At 33.8% G+C, this 23,529-nt stretch overlaps 1 protein-coding gene across 1 annotated transcript in view; it reads right to left on the minus strand.

Moving 5' to 3' along the window:
• Positions 1–23,529, minus strand: part of LRP1B (LDL receptor related protein 1B) — a 1,885,740-nt gene that overhangs the window by 739,826 nt on the left and 1,122,385 nt on the right. The window contains exon 19 of the mRNA XM_082465229.1: positions 20,566–20,682. Within this exon, the coding sequence (XP_082321355.1) occupies positions 20,566–20,682 (117 nt within the window). The remainder of the gene's footprint in view (positions 1–20,565; positions 20,683–23,529) is intronic.

The following is a 23,529-nucleotide window of genomic DNA, read 5'->3' on the forward strand; positions in this document are numbered from 1 at the left end:
TTCAATAAGTGGTGCTGGGAAAATTGGACAGGTACATGTAAAAGTACGAAATTAGAACACTCCCTGACACCATGCACAAAAATAAACTCAAAATGGATTAAAGACCTAAGTGTAAGGGCAGACACTATCAAACTCTTAGAGGAAAACATAGGCAGAACACTCTATGACATACATCACAGCAAGATTCTTTTTGACCCAGCTCCCAGAGAAATGGAAATAAGAACACAAATAAACAAATGGGACCTAATGAAACTTAAAAGCTTTTGCACAGCAAAGGAAACCATAAACAAGACCAAAAGACAACCATCAGAATGGGAGAAAATATTTGCAAATGAAGCAACTGACAAAGGATTAATCTCCAAGATTTACAAGCAGCTCATGCAGCTCAGTAACAAAAAAACGAACAACCCAATCCAAAAATGGGCAGAAGACCTAAATAGACATTTCTCCAAAGAAGATATACAGATGGCCTACAGACACATGAAAGAATGCTCAACATCATTAATCATTAGAGAAATGCAAATCAAAACTACAATGAGATATCATTTCATACCAGTCAGAATGGCCATCATCAAAAAATCTAGAAACAATAAATGCTGGAGAGGGTGTGGAGGAAAGGGAACACTCTTGCACTGTTGGTGGGAATGTAAATTGATAGAGCCACTATGGAGAACAGTATGGAGGTTCCTGAAAAAACTACAAATAGAACTACCATACGACCCAGCAATCCCACTACTAGGCATATACCCTGAGAAAACCATAGGTCAAAAAGAGTCATGTACCAAAATGTTCATTGCAGCTCTATTTACAATAGCCAGGACATGGAAGCAACCTAAATGTCCATCGACAGATGAATGGATAAAGAAGATGTGGCACATATATACAATGGAATATTACTCAGCCATAAAAAGAAATGAAATGGAGGTATTTGTAATGAGGTGGATGGAGTTAGAGTCTGTCATACAGAGTGAAGTAAGTCAGAAAGAGAAAAACAAATACAGTATGCTAACACATATATATGGAATCTAAGGAAAAAAAAAATGCCATGAAGAACCTAGTGGCAAGACGGAAATAAAGACACAGACCTACTAGAGAATGGACTTGAGGATATGGGGAGGGGGTGGGGTGAGATGTGACAGGGTAAGAGAGTGTCATGGACATATATACACTACCAAATGTAAAATAGATAACTAGTGGGAAGCAGCGGCATAGCACAGGGAGATCAGCTCGGTGCTTTGTGACCACCTAGAGGGGTGGGATGGGGAGGGTGGGAGGGAGGGAGATGCAAAAGGGAAGAGAAATGGGAACATATTGTATATGTATAACTGATTCACTTTGTTATAAAGCAGAAGCTAACACACCATTGTAAGGCAATTATACTTCAATAAAGATGTTTAAAAAAAAAAGTGCTTGTTTAGAAGGTGTACAGTAGACATGAATAGAGACTTTATATGAAGTATCAACATAAGTTATGATTAAAATGAGTAAGCAACTAAATGCAATGTGTAAGATATGATGAGATCTAATTTTTTAAAATAGCATTACATCTTTAGGCATCTATAATAGGTTAATTTACATTTTAAAATCTCTTTTCTATAAACTTTGGAACATAATAGCCAACATAATAAGTTTTATTAGGAAAAGCAAAATCCCCCCAGGCATTTGGAAACTTCTGAAATTTGGCAATGCAGGCATACCTCAATACAGGAGATATTGCAGGTTTGGTTTCAGACAACCTCAAATAAACCAAATTTTCAATAAAGTGAGTCACATGAATTTTTGGTTTCCCGATGCATATAAAAGCATGTTTACACTATACGTTAGTCTATTAAGTGTGCAATAGCATTATGTCTAAAAAACATACATACCTTAGTTAATAAATACTTTATTGCTAAAAAATGCTAACCATCATCTGACAACACACAAGCTTTCAATTTGTAAAAACCACAATATCTATGAAGTGCGATAAAGCGAAACACAATTAAATGAGGTGTATCATTGGTTGAGAAATTTCCCATGTGACCTTTAAGATTCTATCCCCTTCTTAGATTCTAAGTCTAAAAACCAGCCAAAAAAAGAATCTGGAAATTAGCTCCGTAAAGGTAAAAACTTTCAAAATGAATAAAATAATTGAAAATCCAGTGTATCTTCACTCTCTAAGAAAATGAGAGCCATACATCTTCTGCCCACAGTAAATACAACATATATACATGTGTAAAAAATTAATAAATAGGAACCTTAATTAAATAGAGTTGGGAGACCAGAAGGGGGAGCTCTCACACCCTGGGATGATAGCTGAGCCCAACAGGAAGAAGAAAGACTCCTTTTCTTTCCTGGCGATGAAAAGTCATGAACTCTGTTTCTATACGCCTCCCATCTTCCTTTTCCCCTCTATAAAAGTGTTCTCCTCCCTTTATGGGGCTTTGCATGTGGCTCACCATGGTTGCAGACCCTGAATTGCAATACTCTGCTGATTCCGAATAAATCCATCTTTACTGGAGAAATATCTGGCAGTCTATTTGTTTTAGGTCAACATATGCATATAATGCATATGTGTTCTTAAGCAACTACACCTCATTTCTGACTCATTTTTAACATAATACTTAGTTACATCATTTCTCTTGGAAACCTTGTTGTCTGAGTTTATAGGGCCAATAGGTAAATTCTATAGAGAAAAAAAAAATTGGGAACTAGAAGAAAGCATAGGGCAAATCACTAAAAAGAATGAAGGTATTAATTTAATGGACACATGCAGCAGAGTAAAGTCACTAATGATTCATTTTTGTTTCCTTATTGGTAAATCACACAGCCTCTCTGGTCACAGACTCCTGGTTTGTAACATGATCTCTTGAGTCCTTTAAGTCCTAAAGATCAAGAAGTCAGAAGAAGCATTATCTGGAAATGCACAACACTCTAAAAGAATTTAGTGTGGAACAAATAGGGCTCATCATCTGAATAACTCCTGGGATTATCACAGCATTCCTATAAAACACAGTAACTGAATTTCAGATACATGAAAGAACTAACAAATAAAGAAATGTTAAATTATCTTGGGCTTTTCTCTGCTTAATAATGCAGTCAAATGTAAAATACATTTTAGAAAGAGTTCCATCAAAAAAGTTTAATATAGGCCTCCACCCATTTTTCACTAATGTTGGAAAATACTGTGTCCATAACTCCTTACTGTCCTATAACCGGTACCTGATGGTGATAGAGAAATGAGATCTAACGACAATACATATTTTTCTCCTAACAAATAAAACAAAAACTTTTTAAAGCAAATGTAACATTTTCCCTGTTCTTCCATATTAGTGTTAATTTTAAAGTTGAAAATAGAATCCAATATTTCAGTTTGTTTCTGGATACTTGTTCTGTTAAAATATCATTATGAATTCTTATATTTGATAAAGACTTAAATATTATATAATCTTTTCTTTCTTGATTTTGCATAAATATTCTTTGACTTTTGATCTTCCTTGAGACACAAAGATCCAAAGTCAAAGAATATTTATCATGTTAAAATTACAGCAAGGAAAAGAAAACTGTATTTTATTTCTATAGTTACTTCAACCTCAAAGAATATATAATATGGATTAATGGACTGTTAAAAAATTTTCCATTGTTGCAGGTAGTATGCTCAATTTATCTATTATATCTTTCACCTAAAATTTATTGCCAGGTTATATGTAGGCTATTGTGTAAATGGCAACAATTTTCTCTTTCTCTCAAGGGTAATCATGGTTGGTATGGTACTTATATTTATCTAATATACAAAGCTTAGAGAAATGTTTCCCAGTGAGGTAGATTTCCGATCCAATTTATGTTTTTTTCCTGTCTCTAATGTAGGATTTTCTTACTTATTCTTCTTCCTTGGCCCCAATATGAATATTTATAAGTAACTTGTTGAAGTTTCAAAATACAGTTATCACAGGTTTGTTTGAGAGCATATATTACACATCCTATATATATGAATTTGACCTTCATGATTAAGTGTGTGGAAAATGTATAGAAGATTCAAGTTAAAATAAATGTTAAGAATAATAAAGGAGTCTGTGGTTAGGAAAGTGTTATATAAACATGAAAGAGACAATACTACTCATATTATATATTACTATTTATTGAGAAGAGGTACTAGGCTAGTCGCAGATACATTACTTACACTCTTCACAAGAGCCCTGCAATTGTTACTACTAACCCAAATTTGCAGAAGAAAAACAGTATAACTTGCCTAAGGATACACTGCATAACCAGCAAGTGTCAGAGCAAAATGTGAATACTAGTCCAAAATATATTATTTTTTCACTATACCCTGCTGATCATACCAATACCCTTAAAAATTATATCACAGAAATATTGGGGTAAAGATGAAAAATTTAATTGTTTTTTCTGTGACTTACGTCTTCTATTTATACTCCAATTCTGATTTTTACCTACTCCAAAGCATATAATTAAATTATAGTTATGGAAAATACCAGTACTTCGTAAGATTAGAGCGATTATAGGACTATAGCCTCTGAGAAAATATATAACATTTCTAGTTACTGACGCTACTTGTGGCTCCAGAGAATTGGTACTTATATAGGACGGACTTCCAAAGATCCAATAGAGTAAATATACTTTGGAGAAAAATGTAAGAGAACAGCGTACCCCAAATCGTCTTCATTTTGCTGCTCTTTCATTGTTGTTACATAAAAACCTCATTTAATATCTCACATATGATGCCATGTATAAAGAATATAAACTTTATAGGTAGGCAAACCTGAGTTCAAATCCTGGTTTTATCACTAACTAATGTGTGACCTTGGGCAGTTACTTAATACCCCTGACCCCAGGTTCCAACTCTATGAAACAGAGTAGAAAACCACTGCAAAGGTTCAAGATATTCATTCAAGATATTTTACTGAAAACTTTATACCAGACAGAGTTCTAGGCCTTAGAGATACATCACCTAGAATGAATGAATGAATGAATGAATAGAATAGTACTAGGCACTGGGAATACAATTTTCAGCATTTTCTTTTCTTAGAATGCTTATAATCTGGTAGGAAAAACATTTGTAATATAATTAAACAAGTGACTTTAATAAATCTCTGATAAATGCTGCAATATAGGCAGTACAAAGTGTTACTGCAACACACAACATACGCATCTAAACTAATCTTAGATATTGTACCCCAAAGGAAGTGTTGTACAAGCTGATACAAATGATAGATTCAGATTAAATCAGATAAACAGGAGGAAAATGAGTGCTTTTAGAATATTCCAGAAAGATGGCATTTCCGAAGGCCCAGAAGTCAGAGTATATAAAATGTTTGAGAAACTGTTAAGAATTTCAGAATGGCTACAATAGGGTGTAAGACAGAAGTAGTGAAATTTTAGGAGCTGTAAATAGACTTGAGAGACAGATTCAGAAATGATCACTATTGGGACTTCCTTGGTGGTGCAGTTGTTGAGAATCTGCCTGCCAATGCAGGGGACACGGGTTTGAGCCCTGGTCCGGGAAGATCCCACATGCCACGGAGCAACTAAGCCCGTGTGCCACAACTATTGAGCCTGTGCTCTAGAGCCCACGAGCCACAACTACTGAGCCCACGTGCCACAACTACTGAAGCTTGCACGCCTAGAGCCCAAGCTCTGCAAAAAGAGAAGCCACCGCAATGAGAAGCCCGCACACCGCAGTGAAGAGTAGCCCCCGCTCGCCGCAACTAGAGAAAGCCTGCATGCAGCAACTAAGACCCAACAACGAAGACCCAAATGCAGCCAAAAATAAATAAATAAATAAATAAATAAATAAATAAATAAATAAATAAATGTATTAAAAGAAAAAGAGAAATGATCACTATTGATATAACAAAGCCTTGGAAGTCAAAGGAACACCCAGGGAGTATATTAAAAATGAGACTGAGAACTGGAAAAAATTACTGAATAGTTCTGGCAATGTGGTAGACAAATGAGAAATGCTAGATAAAATAGCAACCAAACATCTTAACACATAGGTGAATATGTAAGAAAATAATATAAATTTTCCAAGTCCAGAAATGAAAATGGTTCAGAAAACTAGAATAGTTAGTGAACTATAACTGGTGTGTGTGTGTGTGTGCACGTGCGTGTGTGTTATTTTGCTCGCAAAGGCAGTAGAAGAATGATAGAATTTTAATGTAGATGCTTGGGTTTTAATTTCAACATCAGACAGGTGACAATTCTTTAGTTCCACCCAAGGTATGAATCCTAATAGAGACCTTGGATTCTCAGAGGCTAAACCCCCAGTGGAAGGGTGCATGAGATAACATTCCTTCCAGTACAAAGAGATGTTCCAGCCTGGACTGTAAGTGGAAAAACATATACAGTCTCCCCTGGACATGTATAATTATGAGACTGCATCTTAAGTTCTAGTTTCTATAGTTCAGGAAAACTCAAGTTACAAAAATCAAGGTAAAAATTAATTCAGGGCATATAATATTTCTGAGCCTTGTCCAAGTACTCAGAAGAGCTGATCCCAAAACAGGTCTCATAAGACTTCCAAAGGGCTGCAAAACATAGAAGACAGGCTCAAAATTCAAAATTATAAAAAAATTTTAAAAAGGCAAAAGAAAAAATATCTGGTTAGTGAAATTAAGCAGATCCAACAAATGGCAGAATTAGATCCACAAGTTCTTCAGATATTTTAAAAATATGTGATACAGATTAGATTGAAATATGATAGGTACTATAAAATAGGGAAGTCAAAATTTATTTTAAAAAGAAAGACAAAAATTTTTAAAAATGTAAAAAGACATCATGAGAAAAAAAATTAGGCAGACTTGAAAAGCAACCAAATAGAGCATTTAGAAATGTAAATCAGAGCCTTGGAATACAAACTGCATGAACTAGTTAAATTACAAATTAGTACATTTGAAGAAACAATTACTAAACTGGAAAATAGATCTGAAGAAATTTCTATGGTTGCAGTTCAAAGATTAAAAATAATGTGGAAGGGATTAAGAATCAGGGAGGACAGACTAAAATGATCAAACACTAACCTAATAGTTCCAAAAACAGTGAAGAGAGAAAATGGAGATAGGTGATATTTGAAAATATACCTCTTTAGAATTTCCCAGAATTTATGAGAGATATGATTTTAGATTCAAGCACCACAATCTATCTTGATATAAGTAAAAATAAATTCATGTATAGAAACACTTCAGTAGAACATCAGAATGCCAAGAGGAAATTTATAAAACCTAAATTAACCTGTAAACAATTTACAAAATTGAATCAGGAATGAAAAATGTACTCTCCTTCCCAAATAAAAAATAAGAAATGAGAACTTTTTAGAAAGCAATTTACTTCCTCTCCCAAAGAAAATAAGGAAAGAATATTTGAAGGGTAGTCAGAGACAGAGGAATCAGAAAAATGTAGGAGGGAAGCCAAGAAATATCTTGTCATGGAAGACAAGAGGAGAAAGTGTTTCAAGGAGAAACACAGCAGTGATGAAGGCTGCTCAGTTAATCTTAAATACAAATTGAAGTGCCCTACCCAAATTAAGTTTTTTCCTTGTTGAGCTTTCATGGAATGATCTGGGAAAGAAATAAGTTCCCATTTTCTAGTAGACTGAGTGGAAGATGCATACATAAATTTTCTTCAACTTTCCCAAGACACTGGACTGTGGGGAAAGTAAGAATTAATATGATAGCTGAAGAGAGATATAGGATCAAGGGAGAGTTAGGTACTTATGCTGGTGGTAACCTTTTTTAAGAGGATGAAAGTTGAACATACATAAGGGTAAAAGGAAAGAAGCCAGTGAGTGAGACTAAAAATACAGGACAGATAAAAGTTACATTTTCTGTTTTTACACATTTTAGGGAAGCAGAAAAATTTTCAAAGAATGGATTCATATCTAACAGTGATGGACTTCCCTGGAGATTAAAATAATTAGTACTAAAGTGAGTCTATATTCAATTCAATCCTAAGGTTAATAAACAGTGACTTTAGATTTTTCAACCCAAGAAATGATTAAAAAAAGTAATAGCTTTAGTAAATTAGAAATGCCCAATGAAATGTGGCAGATGAAATAAACAACAATTAATTGATTTACAGTTTATATCAAAACCCAAAACATACAAGAAGTGGCTATCTCAAGTAAATTAATTTGGGTATGTATTTTAAGACTATATTTCAGGAAATTTTAGTCGTGTGTGTGTGTGTGTATGTGTGTGTACATATAATACCACATCCTCCAAGAGAAAAAGAATAAAACAAATTTTATTTTGAAATATTATAGAAATTTCGAAAGCTATAATTATGTGACATTTTACATATTTGTCTCATTCTAATTCATACTCTGGGATTGGTAATTTTAGCACTGTGTGGGCACAAGAAATAAACTCTTCAGTGCCATGAAATAGTAGTAAGGTTGCTTGGGATACTTTTTTCTGTTTTATTTTTAGCATTTAAAAATTTAGCAAATTATTAATAAGAGTAATTTTCATCAAATTGCTTATACATGTTGATTTTTAGTGCAAACAATATACTTTGGGATTCCTTATTCCTAGCTCTATGGTTGATTGGTTGATACCCATTCACAATTCCGAAATCTTGGCTATGTTTGGACTACCCAGGCAATTCCCTTTTCTTTTATATATAAAAAACCATAATTTGAAAAGATACATGCACTCCAATGTTCACTGCAGCACTATTTACAATAGCAAAGAGGCGGAAGCAACCTAAATGTCCATCAATAGAGGAATGGATAAAGAAGATGTGGTACATATATACAATGGAATATTACTCAGCCATAAATAAGAATGAAATAATGTCATTTGCAGCAACATGGATGGACCCAGATATTGTCATACTGAGTGAAAAACAAATATCATATGATATCCCTTATATGTGGAATCTAAAAAATGGGTACAAATGAACTTATCTACAAAACAGAAATAGAGTTACAGATGTAGAAAACAAACTTATGGTTACCAGGGGATAAGGGGGTAGGGATAAATTGGAAGACTGGGATTAACATATACACACTACTATATATACAAAATAGATAACTAATAAGGACCTACTGTATAGCACAGGGAACTCTACTCAATACTCTGTAATGGCCTATATGGGAAAGAATCTAAAAAGGAGTGGATATATGTATATGTGTAACTGATTTACTTTGCTGTACACCTGAAACTAACACAACATTTTAAATCAACTATACTCCAATAAAAATTAAAAAAAAAAAAAGTAACACACTCAAGGGAAAGAGAAGCAAATGACACTCCAAATGTATCATACAAATAAGTGTGATATCTCCAAGAATAGACAACCTTGGTTATTACATCAATACTGGTTTAAGGTATGATTATAAATGGTTTCTAAGAGCGCACTCTTGCTCATTCTATTTACAGACGCCCCCCCACCTTAAAAAGACACACACACACACACACACAATATAAAAGTCACCAGGCAATCAAATTGTCATTGAGATTCATAGTCGCAGATTCTGATTGCAAATGAGAAATCACGGGGTCATTATGTGCACAACAAAGAAGATAACTGGAACTAGCACATTTCAAAAAATGTTTTCTGACACAGAAAACATAAAAACCACTAAATATAACAGAGAAAAAAGTGCACTCAATGGGAAAAGTTCCCATTCTCTTGGGAATTACAGGAGTTAAATCCAGGAGTAAAGCGGCAATACTAATGCTTGATGTCTTACATATCTACATCTATATCTATCTATCTATCTATACTAGTGTACATTTACAGTAACCAGTGTCCTTGTCCTTATTTGTTAGCTGACTACCAAAAGAATTAGTCAGGGGTCCAAATATTTTATTGTACCTACATATATGACTATTTATATATGAAATTATATATATCTATTCCTATTGCTAATATTCAAATATACATTTTAAACTTTTAGCAAGGTACATAATTGTAAATCATTTTAAATTCATAGTTTATGTAAGTCTATATGATATGTAAACCCATATTTTAAATCGTCTTATAGAACTGATGTTAATCAGTGCATGGAATTAAGGAAAAAGGGGAATTAGTACTACAAACTAACCAATGGAAGAGTGGTACAATTAACTACCCAAACACTGTATTTGGTGTTATATGTGGTTCCTATTTAATCCTCATGACTATAAAACTACTACTATGAGATAGTTTTTATTATTGCCATTTTACATGTAAAAGAAAAAACATTTCAGAGAAATTAGCTTTTATTTTTTAAGTTATCCTTAAACAGGAAAAAATATAAATAAAGATACAGAGAATATTAAAATAATAAGTTTGAGTAATATCATCTAACCATCTATCAGTCTGTCTATCCATCTATATGTCAAAAGAAATCTACAGCAACCTACAAAAAATACACATTTTTCTTCTGTTCACAAGGGAATTCTACAAAAACGATAAATTCCCAGGCCATGAAGCAAGTCTCAATAGTTTCCGAAGAAGAAATATTATACCAGACTTTTTCTCATGCAACAATTACATTATAATCATTTTTATTAAAACTGAAGAAAATCACAAATGATTGATATATAGTCGTCCATATATTTATGGAAGCTGACTAATAAGCAATATTTTACTAATCAAATTTTGAAAATTATATACCATTCTAAATGTCTTTATTAAAAATGAGAATTTTACTTTCTTTTAGTACTCCACACTTTCCCTTTCCCACTCTCTCAATATAGTTTCTCATTGTTTTTAACTACATCATGAGGTAACAACTTCTTATATTATTATGACAACACATTATTTTCTAAAGTTGTACAACTTTAATTTACTTGTACAGCTTTAATTTAAAACTAACTTACAGAATATTCTAGTTAAGAGGAAGCCAAAAGACAAGTATAATTTTGGGAAATCAATAAATAGTGGTTAAACATTTTACTGAAAAAATGGAAATAGTAACCAGAAAACTTGGCTAAGAGTTAAAAATGGTTGCCACTGGAGTTGGTGAAAAGGGCGAGGTAAAGTAACTACTAGGTTTTCTTTGTTTTATATATTATCTGAGTTTTTAAAGCTAAATGTGTGTCTACACACACACACAAATATATGTAGTTATATACAAAACAGTGATAGAGATGGACTAGATTATGGACATATATTGAACCTAGAATTTCAGTACCATATAAGGACACAGTTCTCCTGTGTAAGAATTTATACATATTAAAGAAGAGGATATGTATAAAGTTTTGCTAATAAAAATGCATCAATATTTAGAAAATTCACACATAAGCACATCAGGTAAAAATGTCATTAGCTTCTTATTTCTTTCATAGCACTTGTCATAGTTTTTAATTATTTTGTCTTTTTGCTGATTGAGGTATGTTTTTTTTTTTCTTCTCTCCCCTAACCTGTAACAGAAACTCTGCCTTTTGTCTTCTCTTATGACCCAGGCATCTAGAACATAGTAGGTGAGAACACCTGACTTGGTGAACTCTAGAGAACAGAAAAGCTGATGTCACAATATTTGGAGAGCAGATCAATAAAGGATGAGGCTCTGAAAGGGATGCTGGCTCAGGAGGCTCTGAAAGGATGCTGAGGTTCTGAAAAGGATGCTGGCTCTGAAAAGGATGAGGCTCTGAAAAGGATGCTGGCTCAGGAGGCTCTGAAAGGATGCTGGCTCTGAAAAGGATGCTGGCTCTGAAAAGGATGCTGTCTCAGGAGGACTCACAGAAGTTACATCCTGACTGCTTTCTGGCAGAGTACCCTGGGGTAGGGTCCCAACTTCAGTCACCTATGATCTGCTCAAATGCTAGAAAAGATCTCATCATAGCAATGAACAGCAACTTGTGATTCAAATATTGGCATATGTACACAGCTTTCTGTTTGCAGAATGCCAACTCAGCATGATAGAAATTATGTTTCCTGGATCAATATAGGACTTCAATCTGACATCTTTCAAAACACTAAATTTAATATTAGAAAATAAGGATTTGGAAATATTGCTATTTTCTGAACTAATTTCAATTGGGCCAACTTCAACTCCAGTTGAAAATATATATTTCCATTTGAGAATATCTATCTATCTATCTATCTATCTATCTATCTATCTATCTATCTATTCTCATTTGAGAATAGAAAATTATTTGAAAGGAAGAAAAAAAGAAATCTATAATCTTCTACCGGATGACTACTAGATACTAGATACCAAGTACTATCTAGATTTTGCATATATTATCTCGTTTGATTCTGATTATACATTTATATATATGTTTGAGTATATGCGTATATGTGTGTGCATATATATGTGTGTATATATATACAGTGTGTGTATAACCAATGAGGAAATCAATGCTGCTGAAACAGCTGAAGAATTCATGTTTACTTTTGACAGAAATTTAAAGGCCTGTGTTTCTGTCAGCACCATAGAAGCGGTTATAATTATTATTGCCCAGTGGCTAGTGAGCCAGCAAATTACTTCTGTTAGTGCAGAGCTCTAGATACAAAGGAAAAGCAAGAGAATTTGAGGATTGGAGGAATATTATAGAGGGATTTGGTGAGAAGTTAACCAGGAGGCAGGGACTAAATTAATAGTTATTAGGAGGGTATTTCAGAAACCTGGATGCATATTAGAATTACCTGTTCAGCTTTTAAAACTACCTATACCTGAGCCCCCATTAAAATTCAATTGGTGGTATAGGGCATAATAAAGCTCCCCAGATGTAGTGGACTGAATTGTATGGATCAAAAAGATATGTCCAATCCTAAACCCTAGAACATATGATTGTGACCTTATTTAGAAATAGGGTCTTTGCACATGTAATTAAGGATCTTGAGATGAGATCATCCTAGATTAAGGCTGGGACCTAAATCCAATGACTGGTGTCCTTATAGGAGAAAGAGAAAGAGACAGGGAAGAATCTCTGTGAAGATGGAGACAAGAGATTAGAGTTATGCTGGAACAGCCAAGGAGAGCCAGGAGCCAACAGAAGTTGAAAGAGGCAAGAAAGGATTCCCTTGAAAGGGGGCTCTGCTGACACCTTGATTTTGGACTTCTGGCCTCCAAAGTTGTGAGAGAATAAATTTCTGTTGTTTTAAGCCATTATGTTTGTGATAATTCATTGCAGTAGCACTAACAAATTCTTATTTGTAGAGAATTTGAAATAACAGAGTTTATATTCTCCAGTCTTGTCTTGGGATAAGAATCACATGAGGTGATTTTCCCAAAATACAGATTCCTGAACTCTATGCAAGACCTATTGAATGGGGAATCTTTGCGGAAGGCAGGTAGAAACCTGGGGATCTTTATCAGTAATATGTACCCAAGGTGATTCATATTCTCAAGCAAGAATTTGGGGAAATGTTGAGTTAGGTCAAGGAACTAAAAGCTGTTTTTAATTATTTCTGCCTGTGGCTTTCAATATACTCCATCAAGGTTTGCTTAACCTCCTCCCCCTTTTCTGCATACAGAGCCTTATTAGTCAAGTATGTGCAAAAAAGGGAATCATAAGCTGAGACAAATCCAAAAGCATGTCGCATACCTAATAATAACAGGAAGACAACTTAACAGAAGCTTGCATACCATTTCTAAACAAAAATAATAAGAATGTTTAAATATAAATGTATGGAACAAGAAAAAAACAGAACAAGACCATCTGGGATACAAAGCATACATTTGAAGGACACAGGCAGGAAAAGAACTTTTCCATTTCTTTGGTTTTCATCATTTTAATAAAAGTAATTATTGCCAGATTGGAGAGTAAAGAACAAACAAAAATGAGAGGAAATTAAAGCTCTAAGCCCAAGAAATGAGAAAAATATAATACCTAATTTCTAAAAATGGTTATTGTCATATTGAGATAAGTTATCAAACAAGTAATAAAACATCAAACATTTTTAATCTCAGAATATTGACAGCCTTTTTGAAATAAGTGGAAGATGGGAAAGAGGAATGAAAACTGGAAAATGGTAAATAATATCGTCCCAATTCCAAAAATGAGTGAAAATTTGCGAACTACAGAAGGTGAAGTTTACACATATCTCTGACTATAATTTTAGACTGAATTTGTTAAAACATTTTTTTGTCAGCATTTTTAAAGAGACTGTTTTCTCATGAGTAAAATAAAATTAACTCATGTCAAACTAACTTTAATTATTTGCTGATACAGTTTTCAGGTAAGTATATATCATGAGAATTCTATAAACAGAGTGTTCCTGTCTTTTTAGCAAACTTTTTGAGAAGTCTTGTCATGATAAATGAAAGTATCATGCATGCAAGATGAGATGACAGTAAATTTAAGTGGATGAGTACTTGACTAAAAATTGTATTCACAGAGTTTTAATTATTGGATCAGTTTTCCCCAGGATGTTTTTAATTGCTTTCCAAAAGGTTCATGTCTTTGTCACCATGATTTGGTTACAGCCTTAAAAGTTATGCTTATCAAATCTTTGAATTACACAAAACTGGAAGACATCATTAGTATTACGGATTCAAAATTACAAAATTGGATGAAGGGTTAAGAGTCATCAGAGAAGGGAGGTCTAAGAGTGACAGTATGAAATGGAAAGGACCTCACCCATGCACATATTTTAAAATATGTAGGTAAGGAAGAATCAGAAGACTATCAAAATAAAACTTAAAAGAATTTTGAAATGTAAATATTAGAAGTGCCCAAAATGAGTGATCTAGTCTATATGAAAAGCTTAGATATTTTAATTGACTGGGAGCTCAACATGTGAGTTACATGATAAGGCTGCCATCTAAGACTACCTTAACAGAAGCCTAGAATCTATATTACTGAAGGTAATAAGCCCACTATAATCTGTTGTAAAAATACCACATATGAGATACTATGTTCCTGTTCAATTCTAGGCCATGACTTTTTTAAAAAATTGCAGTAAAAACACATAAAATTTACCATTTTAACCGTTTTTATGTATACAGTTCAGTAGTGTTAACTATATAGTGATAATTACATTCACATTGCTGTGCAACAGATCTCTAGAATTTTTCACCTTGCAAAACTGAAACTCTGTACATCAACTGCCTGTTTTAGGGCATTAATTTTACTAAGGTCATTAAAAAATCCAAGCATATGCATAATAGGGCAATGGGTAGGGAAAGAGCCCGCAAATGTTCGTGTAAGAAAATTTGAAGGAAGCGTTGTGTTTAACTTAGAAAAGAGAAAGTCTAGGTTGACATCATGGTGCCTTTGGTTATCTAAAGAGTGATCCTGTGGACAAGGTTACAGATTCAGGCTGTGTAGCTTCATGAGAGACTCCATGAGAATCATTCATGACAATTTTGGGGTGTATAAGAGAACTGATTGTATTTGCTCAAGAGGTAGACTAACCATTTTACCCTGTCTAGAGAAGAAGAAAAAAAAATGCACAGTGGTGGCAGGTCTAAGAGATGGGTCATTAGGAGAGCAGCCTGCTCGCATTTGGGAGATGAAAAAAAAAGTGGACCCAGCAAAAGATAGCAAAACTTCTTCTGTCATATTGGTAATGCAACCAAGAAGATGCCCACCAAGCAAAGGGAATTCTAGCAACTTAAGACTATGAGCTATACCATCTGTGATGGGGATAAAAGAGATCTAGGTCTAGATGTGAGGGAACTCTGAAGAAGGGAAAAGAAGAGAAAACAGAGAAAAAAGAGAAAGTTCAAGGAACTCTGAAGAGGGGTGACACCTCAGGAGGGGTGAGACCTCGGGTCTCTCAGAAAATCTCACATAAGAGCCTCTCAAGAGAGCTACATTTTTGATGTGTCAGAGGGCTATGACATGCAGAGAAGCAGAGAGAAGATTATCACTAGACCTACTTAAAAAGATGTTACCTGTCTCCTCCAGCTTTCCCCTCTTCCTGAAGAGCTAAGGCTAGCGAAGAGAGGAGAAGTAGACAGTGAAAAAGCAGAACACATTCCCTCTCATCCAAGGTCCTAGAACCTCAAGTATAGCTGGCAACGGGGAGGAGAAAGCTTTGACTAAGATATAATACTGGAGTTTTAAAATGGGTTGAACCAACTTATAGAAACGAAAAGTTACCAGAGTCACTGGGTCTGCCAGGATGCTACTATAGAATGGCAAAGCAGCTCCTGACAATTATTATATTTTATCAATACTCCACTGGGTTAATAATTCCCATTAATTAAAATTGTTACACACATATCCAGTTTTTTCTTTGTAATATTTGTAATTAAACAAATAATAATACTATACTTAAAATCAGGAACTTTGTTTTTCTAATAATATAGTTGAAAATATCTTTGATACAATTTATACTGATTTAACCAGGAAATGATTTCTTTTTGATAGCTCTCTCTCTCTCTTCTGTTTGTGTCTGATACTTGCCAATTCTCTTTCTGATATTCTTTGCTCCTTAATTACGTAGAGTAAAATTACAAGTACACTTAAAGGTAAGATTCCAAGTACATGAGACAGAATTCTACTATCTTCAAAGATAAAAGATCCATAAGATGGAATAATATTAACTCTGCAAATCTTAGTGGATTTTTATTTATACCCCATTGAATTATCTTTCAATCTGTTAATAAACTTTAGGTATTTTCCAAAGTTAAATCTTTTGAACAGATCAGAAGTTACCAACTCACATCAAGACATATTTATTAAAAAATAATAATAAATGTAAGCTATATGGAGATACCTGGAAGATAGAACAACCCAAAGATTGTTAAACTAAATTTTAAAATAAACAGCTATACTGTTTTTGATTATAAATTGTCCAAGGGGCAAAAGTGCAAGTTTGTTTGAAATATTCTTTTATTTAATCATGTCTCTTATATTTAATGCTGTAATTTGGAGATGGGAATGACATTTGTCTGGATAATTGCTCCCATCATAAATTAATTCTGCATGTATAAACATAATTATGTCATCAAGTGTATGTTAGATAAAATCAAATATGAATGGTGGTTCCCTTAAGTCAGTGGTTCCTAAAGTGTGGTCTCCGGACTAGCAGCACGAGTATCTACATCAACTAGAAATTTGTAAGAAATGTTAAGTTCTTAGGCACCACCCAAGACCTACTGGATCAGAGACTCTGGAAATGGGGCCCAGCATTCTGTTTTTTAATGAGCCCTCCAGAGATTCCATGCTTGCTCAAGGGTGATAACTGGTGCCTTAAAGGTACTTGAACGTGAGTGCCTATTCATACCACTTGGTAAGCACTAAAAATACTGATTCTTGGGTCCTATCCCCAGAGATTCTTATTTAAGGAGCCTGGGGTAAGGCATGGGCAGGTGATTTTAAAGCTTCTCAAGTGATTCATTAATTGACAACTAAAGTTGAGAACCAGTGCTAAATCCTATCCTTGAAATGAGATTGACCATTTAGTTCCTTGACATACTTCTAAGACAAGCTTCACAATTTTAACATTTCCTCTTTCATTTGCACCATCAAATTATAGATTCTCCTTTCTGCACAGGTAACCTACTAAAAAAGTTAAAAGATTGTTTAAAGATTAAGAGAGAATACTCAAGGGCCTTCCTAATTATGTGTTTGCCCACATAAAATCTCAACCTAAAATGTGCAATTATTTTACAAAGGCAAATGCAAGTAGAATGAATTAGGTTTGCAAACAGGTGACAGTGAATTCCACTGAAAATTTGACCCTCCGTTACAGTACCTTCAGCTCCTAATTACTACCAGAAACATTTCTAATCATAGGTTTCTCATGTTTTTAAAGCCAAATTTTAATATTCTTTTCAGTGTCAACAGTAGTTTTTAAACATAACAGAGGTGGTTCATGGAGCTGAAGTATAAAAAAAAAAAAAAGATTGCAGAGCCTTCTAGTTGGATTAAATCTATGGGAACTCGGCTAACACCAAAAGGAAAAGCGAAATATGATCAGTCCAAATTTTACCATGATGCTTAATAGAACTGAAAATTAGCTAAATCTATATTTACTTCTGGATTATTGCCAAGTAGAGTGACTGGTTTTTTATAAATGCAGTGAATTAAACAATTTACAATTGTTTTTTGTGATTCTGTATTCAGTGCAGAGATAATTTCTGTTATGACAGAAATTCAGGCCATTCTCCCTTACAACTTTAAAAGTGAGACTGTGTCTACCAGAGCTTCACTATCAGCTTCTCTACTGACATAGATTTTGAGTTAAAATGACAATCTGAGAGATAAACGTATGTTATGAAAGAGAGGAACATGTTTGGAGAGAAACATGTTTCTTATGTTGTAAAGAAGAAACAGTACTGAGACTAACCCATGTGGTTTACTGACATTCTCTAAAATTTCTGTATTTCAGAACTATACTATTTGACAACTAAATTTCATGATGTGTACATATCCTGTGGTGTACTGGAGGCATCTTGTACCAGCTTGCAGAGCTGACTCTTAAATTTTCAAGGATTCTATGAGTCAGTTGTTAAGCACATGGCCATTATTTTAAATAATAATAATAAATATAAATTTATAATTAAATAACGTTGAAAACAAGGGTAATTAATACCCAAGGTTCATAATTTTCTAATTATTTTGCTTTTGAAGTTATTTGTGTCAATTTTATCTGTACCACAGAAATACTGTATATTGGTATGCACATCTTTTCCCAATTCTACATTCAGAGAGTCACGTTGGCAACTTGATATTGGCATGGGTGGGAGTATTTACACCACAAAAATAGGCAAACACTAGATCAGGGCTCCTCTCCACTAGGAGATGTCGAAAGATTTACCAACACACCAATGAATAAAACTCACTATAGGTGGATGTGCATTTAAATAAGATATTTATGGATATGTATAATATAATGGCATTATCTGCCCCCTATTTGCACCCTGTCCTTGGCTCCCAAACAAGGTCAACCTGAAATGGCTGAGTTTTAGTTTCAAGCACACTTGGATTCATGGTTTGGTCCTGCTATTTATTAGTTTTGTGATCTCATGCATGTTATTCATGTCTCTAAGTTTTGATTCCCTTAACTGTAAAGTGTGGACAGTAATATGTTTCTAATAGATTTGTTGTAAAGATTCAGTAGGAAAGTATGTGTCTGGACTCCCTCTGACCCTTTTTTCCCCTCACCTCATGAAAATTATGTTAGTTTTCTGGTATAATTATTTTTATTATTATTGAAATTTTAGGGTAATTTTTTTCTCCTTTGATTCAATTAAGTTATCATTAAAATAAAGACAAAAGTCTTACTCTAGACCTGTTACTCAAAATAAGTCAGCTCAAAGTCTTAATCAAAATTCTCTAAAGAGCTCATTATGTATTTTCCTAGTCTATATTGTTTTCATGGCATTTCTTATCTGACTTGGGACTTTGATTCCAGGGTTTCTCTGTATTTAATGTTTTCAGGTTTCTCATTACCTTTCTGGTATACTCTGGATGGAGATACTAAGAACAGAAAAGCATTTAAGGTTTTCTAAAAAATAGAGCTGTCTAGAAGCAGACCCAGCCACATGATTGGTCTGGACATTGGAAAGGAGAGAGGATACACTGTTCAATCACAGGCTTTGGAAATTCTACATGTAAAATGTACAATTAATTGTGTGATTCTCTATTGCTTTTTTTTTTTTTTTGCAACACCTCTACTATCTTCTTTACAATGTCAACTGCCAATTAGTAATACTTTATCTTTACTTTATCAGAGGCTATAAACTCAAATGTCTACAGGGACTTAGTCTAGTATAAAAAAACATTTAAAAAATAAAATTTTAGGTAAACAGAGAATGCATGCCCTTAATAGAGCCATTTAAATTGAAGGGTTACAAAAATGTCTTCTTATTTCCCTGCTGTTAGAAATATTATAACATGGGGTCAAATTATTAAAAATATATACCCAATTGTATTCTATTTTAATAAATGTGCTACGCATGTCTAATTTATGTTTCCCCATAGTAATTTAAAAAATCCATAGCCATGCCTGAAATAAAGTACAAGTCTTAGAAAACCTGGTTCATTCCTTTACTATGTTTCACTATACATTACTGAGACAAATGATGATACAACCTACTGATACATGGGTACAAATGGGGGTAATTTGCAACTTTATGTAATAATAAATATTTATTGTTTTCAAAAGTAGGAGAATCAGTGGAAAGGGGTTAGGAATTTTGTTATTAACAAAAACGTTTTAAACTAATAAAAATTTTGTCCTTCAGAATTATATGACTCTATAGAAATGAAACAAATGGTTTACCAACTATGTATTCTCAGCCTGTATAGTTTATTGCTCCAAGAGTGTAACATATGCATACAAACAAGAAACATGCTCTCCTCATTTACTCCAAATGTCACTTTATGAGCTATTCAGTTTGAAAAATTTGATCATTATAGACATAAGATTAATAATGAACATTTGAGAATGTCCTGTTAGCCTAATAATAACCACCTCCTACTAAAATCTGCAATGTTTGGATCCATTTATTTTAGCCGAGGATATGGTTACTGCCTCATGAATGGGACGTACTCTGCAGTGATCATTCAAGTACACACTCAGGCCCAAAAGGCAGTAATAAAAAGTAACAGATCTTCTGCCTTGTCAACTTGTATTTATAGAGAAATAAATAGCCTTTTAAGAGAGATTATAGTGATAGAATCTTCTGTTTGACACCATCTCCACTAACAGCATGTTTCACTCGCAACTTACCACAAGATGCTATTTCGTCGGTCTGGTCCCCACAGTCGTCTTCCCGGTCACACAGCCATGCTCTGGGAACGCAGCGCCCATTTCCACAAGAAAACTGGTCCACCTGGCATGTTCTGGCTAAAATGATCAATTAATGTACAAAGAATAAATTTAGAGGCCTTTTGAACAACATTAAGGATAAAATAGATCATGCAATAACCCTTTTACACATAAGATGTTACATTGTTCTATTACATATTTTTAAAATAAACCTTTATTAAATTTTTGGTAATGCCAGCTTGCCTGCCTTTTCTAAAGTTCACATGCTTTGCCCTTCAATTAAAATGAATGCTAAGTGACAAGATATTCTGAAATCCTCACACACTTCCATAAACGAAGCTATGAATTCATTATTTTACAATTTTTGCCCAGCACATGCTTATGAATATATGGCTGAATTAAATTTCATCCAACTTTTAATTAACAAAAAATAATTTTGCAAAGCCTTTGCCAATAAATCAAGAAACTTGCTGCAATGCAGGAGGAAGGATTTGGAGCTATCAGGGTAACTGGTTTCCAATTATGGGGTCAGAATTGTCTTTGTCCTCTAACATTTTCAATGCATTTATTTCTTGATCTCCAAATTATTTCAAGTATGGATCAACAATGCAGAAAACATTTTCTAAAACATACATTTAGCCTTAAAATGGATTTTTTAAAACTTACTTTTAAGCACAGTTATATAAAAATGTATGACTTTTTAATCAAAGTATACTAATGAACTTTGCTTTGGGCTCTCTTAAGGGTTTCAATGAACACACACAGGGAACCCTGCTTTCTCCAGTAGCCTAAAGCAGTGCTTTAAAATTATTCAGTAAAGGGGTTATGTTCTACAAGGGGTTTGATTGCCTTTTTCTATTATGATCAGATCAACTTTTGAAAACATGAGAGCCTAGATAGCCTCCCTAATTCTTCTCCCGGGTGTTAGTTTGTCACATACTTCTTTTTATTTTTTATTTATTTATTTTTTTGGAGTATAGTTGCTTTACACTGCTGTGTCAGTTTCTGCTGTACAACAAAGTGAATCAGCCATATGTATACATATATCCCCTCTTTTTTGGATTTCCTTACCATTTAGGTCACCACAGAGCACCTAGTAGAGTTCCCTGTGCTATGCAGTAGGTTCTCATTAGTTATCTATTTTATACATAGTAGTGTATATATGTCAATCCCAATCTCCCAATTCATCCCCCCCCCCACTTTCCCCCTTGGTATTCGTATGTTTGTTCTCTATATCTGTGACTCTATTTCTGCTTTGCAGATAAGATAATCTATACCATTTTTCTAGATTCCACATACATGCATTAATATATGATATTTGTTTTTCTCTTTCTGACTTACTTCACTCTGTATGACAATCTCTAGGTCCTTCCACGTCTCTGCAAATCACATACTTAGTTATTTTTAAATGTTTGATTTTCTTTTTTTTTTTTCCTTCTGTCACTCTGAGCTACAAACCTGTTTTCCTGAGTTATCAGTAAACCAGCACTCCTTTTTATTGGACCAAAGGAAGGAGTGGGAAATGTTGGGAAGGGGACACTCAGACCTATCAATATTTGGGTGAGATAAAGATTGGACAGTTGAGGAACAATTAGGGTCTGAGTTCCTGTGGCTATGATTAGAGAACATTGCTTAGTTTATAGATGTCCTCTGTTTTCCTGGGCTTGAGAATCAGAAGGATGTGTTCCTATTTCATCAAAACACCCTGTGAACTTTAATACTGATGGTTGGTATAAAATAGAGTATGGTTCAAAGTCATCTGAACACAGTAGAATGGGTTTCCATAACTTAGGGTTTCAGAGGTGATTTAAAATAATTTCTTAAAAGTCATATACTAGTTATTTCCTTTAAGAAAAGTGTACTTGCTATGTAAAGATGTATACCTATTTTGGTGAATATTTAAAAGATTACTTGAGGAAAACAAATGAAACATTTCTGGCTTGATTTGTTATATTACATTGGATATAGTGTTTCTACTCTCAGTGTCTATAATTAGAAAGACCAGGAAAATTGTTACAGTATGCATTTTGCTTTGATTATGTGGATAAGGGTCCTGAATCTAAAATATTTTATGTAATATCTGATTTTTCCCTTTTTACAAATAAGTTACTTTAGATGAACAGACTTTGAGGAGCCCAACAAACACATATGATTCTGAAGTTTTCAATGTTGAAATTTTAAAGTAGGGTTCAATATTCCTGTATTATTTTATTTTGTTAACCCTATGGATTTTCTGCTAAATTACTCTAACATTTAGGCTAAATCAACAAAGTTCCTAGGTAATTTTAACAAAACCATGCCTACTTGGAAAAAAATAAGTATATATTTGCATTAGGCTATAGAAGCGTGAAGATGTTGGCTTTGGTTTACTTGGTGGGAAGGGGAGGGCATAGAGCTACGAGACAGATTATTAATTTTTTTCTTACATGTCTCTGTATCATTTCACTGGTTGCAGCAAATACTTTTTACCTTTTGAGTTTTAAGAGAACTTTAATAAGACAGTTTTCTTTTCAATTCTTCCTCCTGTCTTTCTTCCGTCTCTCCCTCTTCCTTCCTTCCTTCCTCCCTCCCTCCTTCCTCTTTCCTTCTTTCCCTCCCTTTCTTGTTTCTTTTGTTCTCACTACATTTCTTTCTTTCCTATATCTCTCCTTTCCTCCCTCATTTCCTACCTATTTTATTCCTTCAGTCTTTCTTGTTTCTTGCTTTAAAAAAAAGATATTATTATATATTTTCATCTCCATTAAACTCTAATTGACCCATAGTAAGAGTATATTAAAATTTCCAATACAATGTTTTTCTGTTCAATGTCCTTATATCAGTCTCCTAGTCATTCGGGTTTAACTCTAGCAAGTTTTCTCAGATGGTCTTCTTTCATCAGGACTGCTATGCTGATTAGAGAGAAGAATGAGAAAGGATTCCTAGAAA

This window comes from Balaenoptera physalus (genome assembly GCF_965194825.1).
Source record: "Balaenoptera physalus genome assembly, chromosome: 6".
NCBI classification, from domain to species: Eukaryota; Metazoa; Chordata; class Mammalia; order Artiodactyla; family Balaenopteridae; genus Balaenoptera; species Balaenoptera physalus.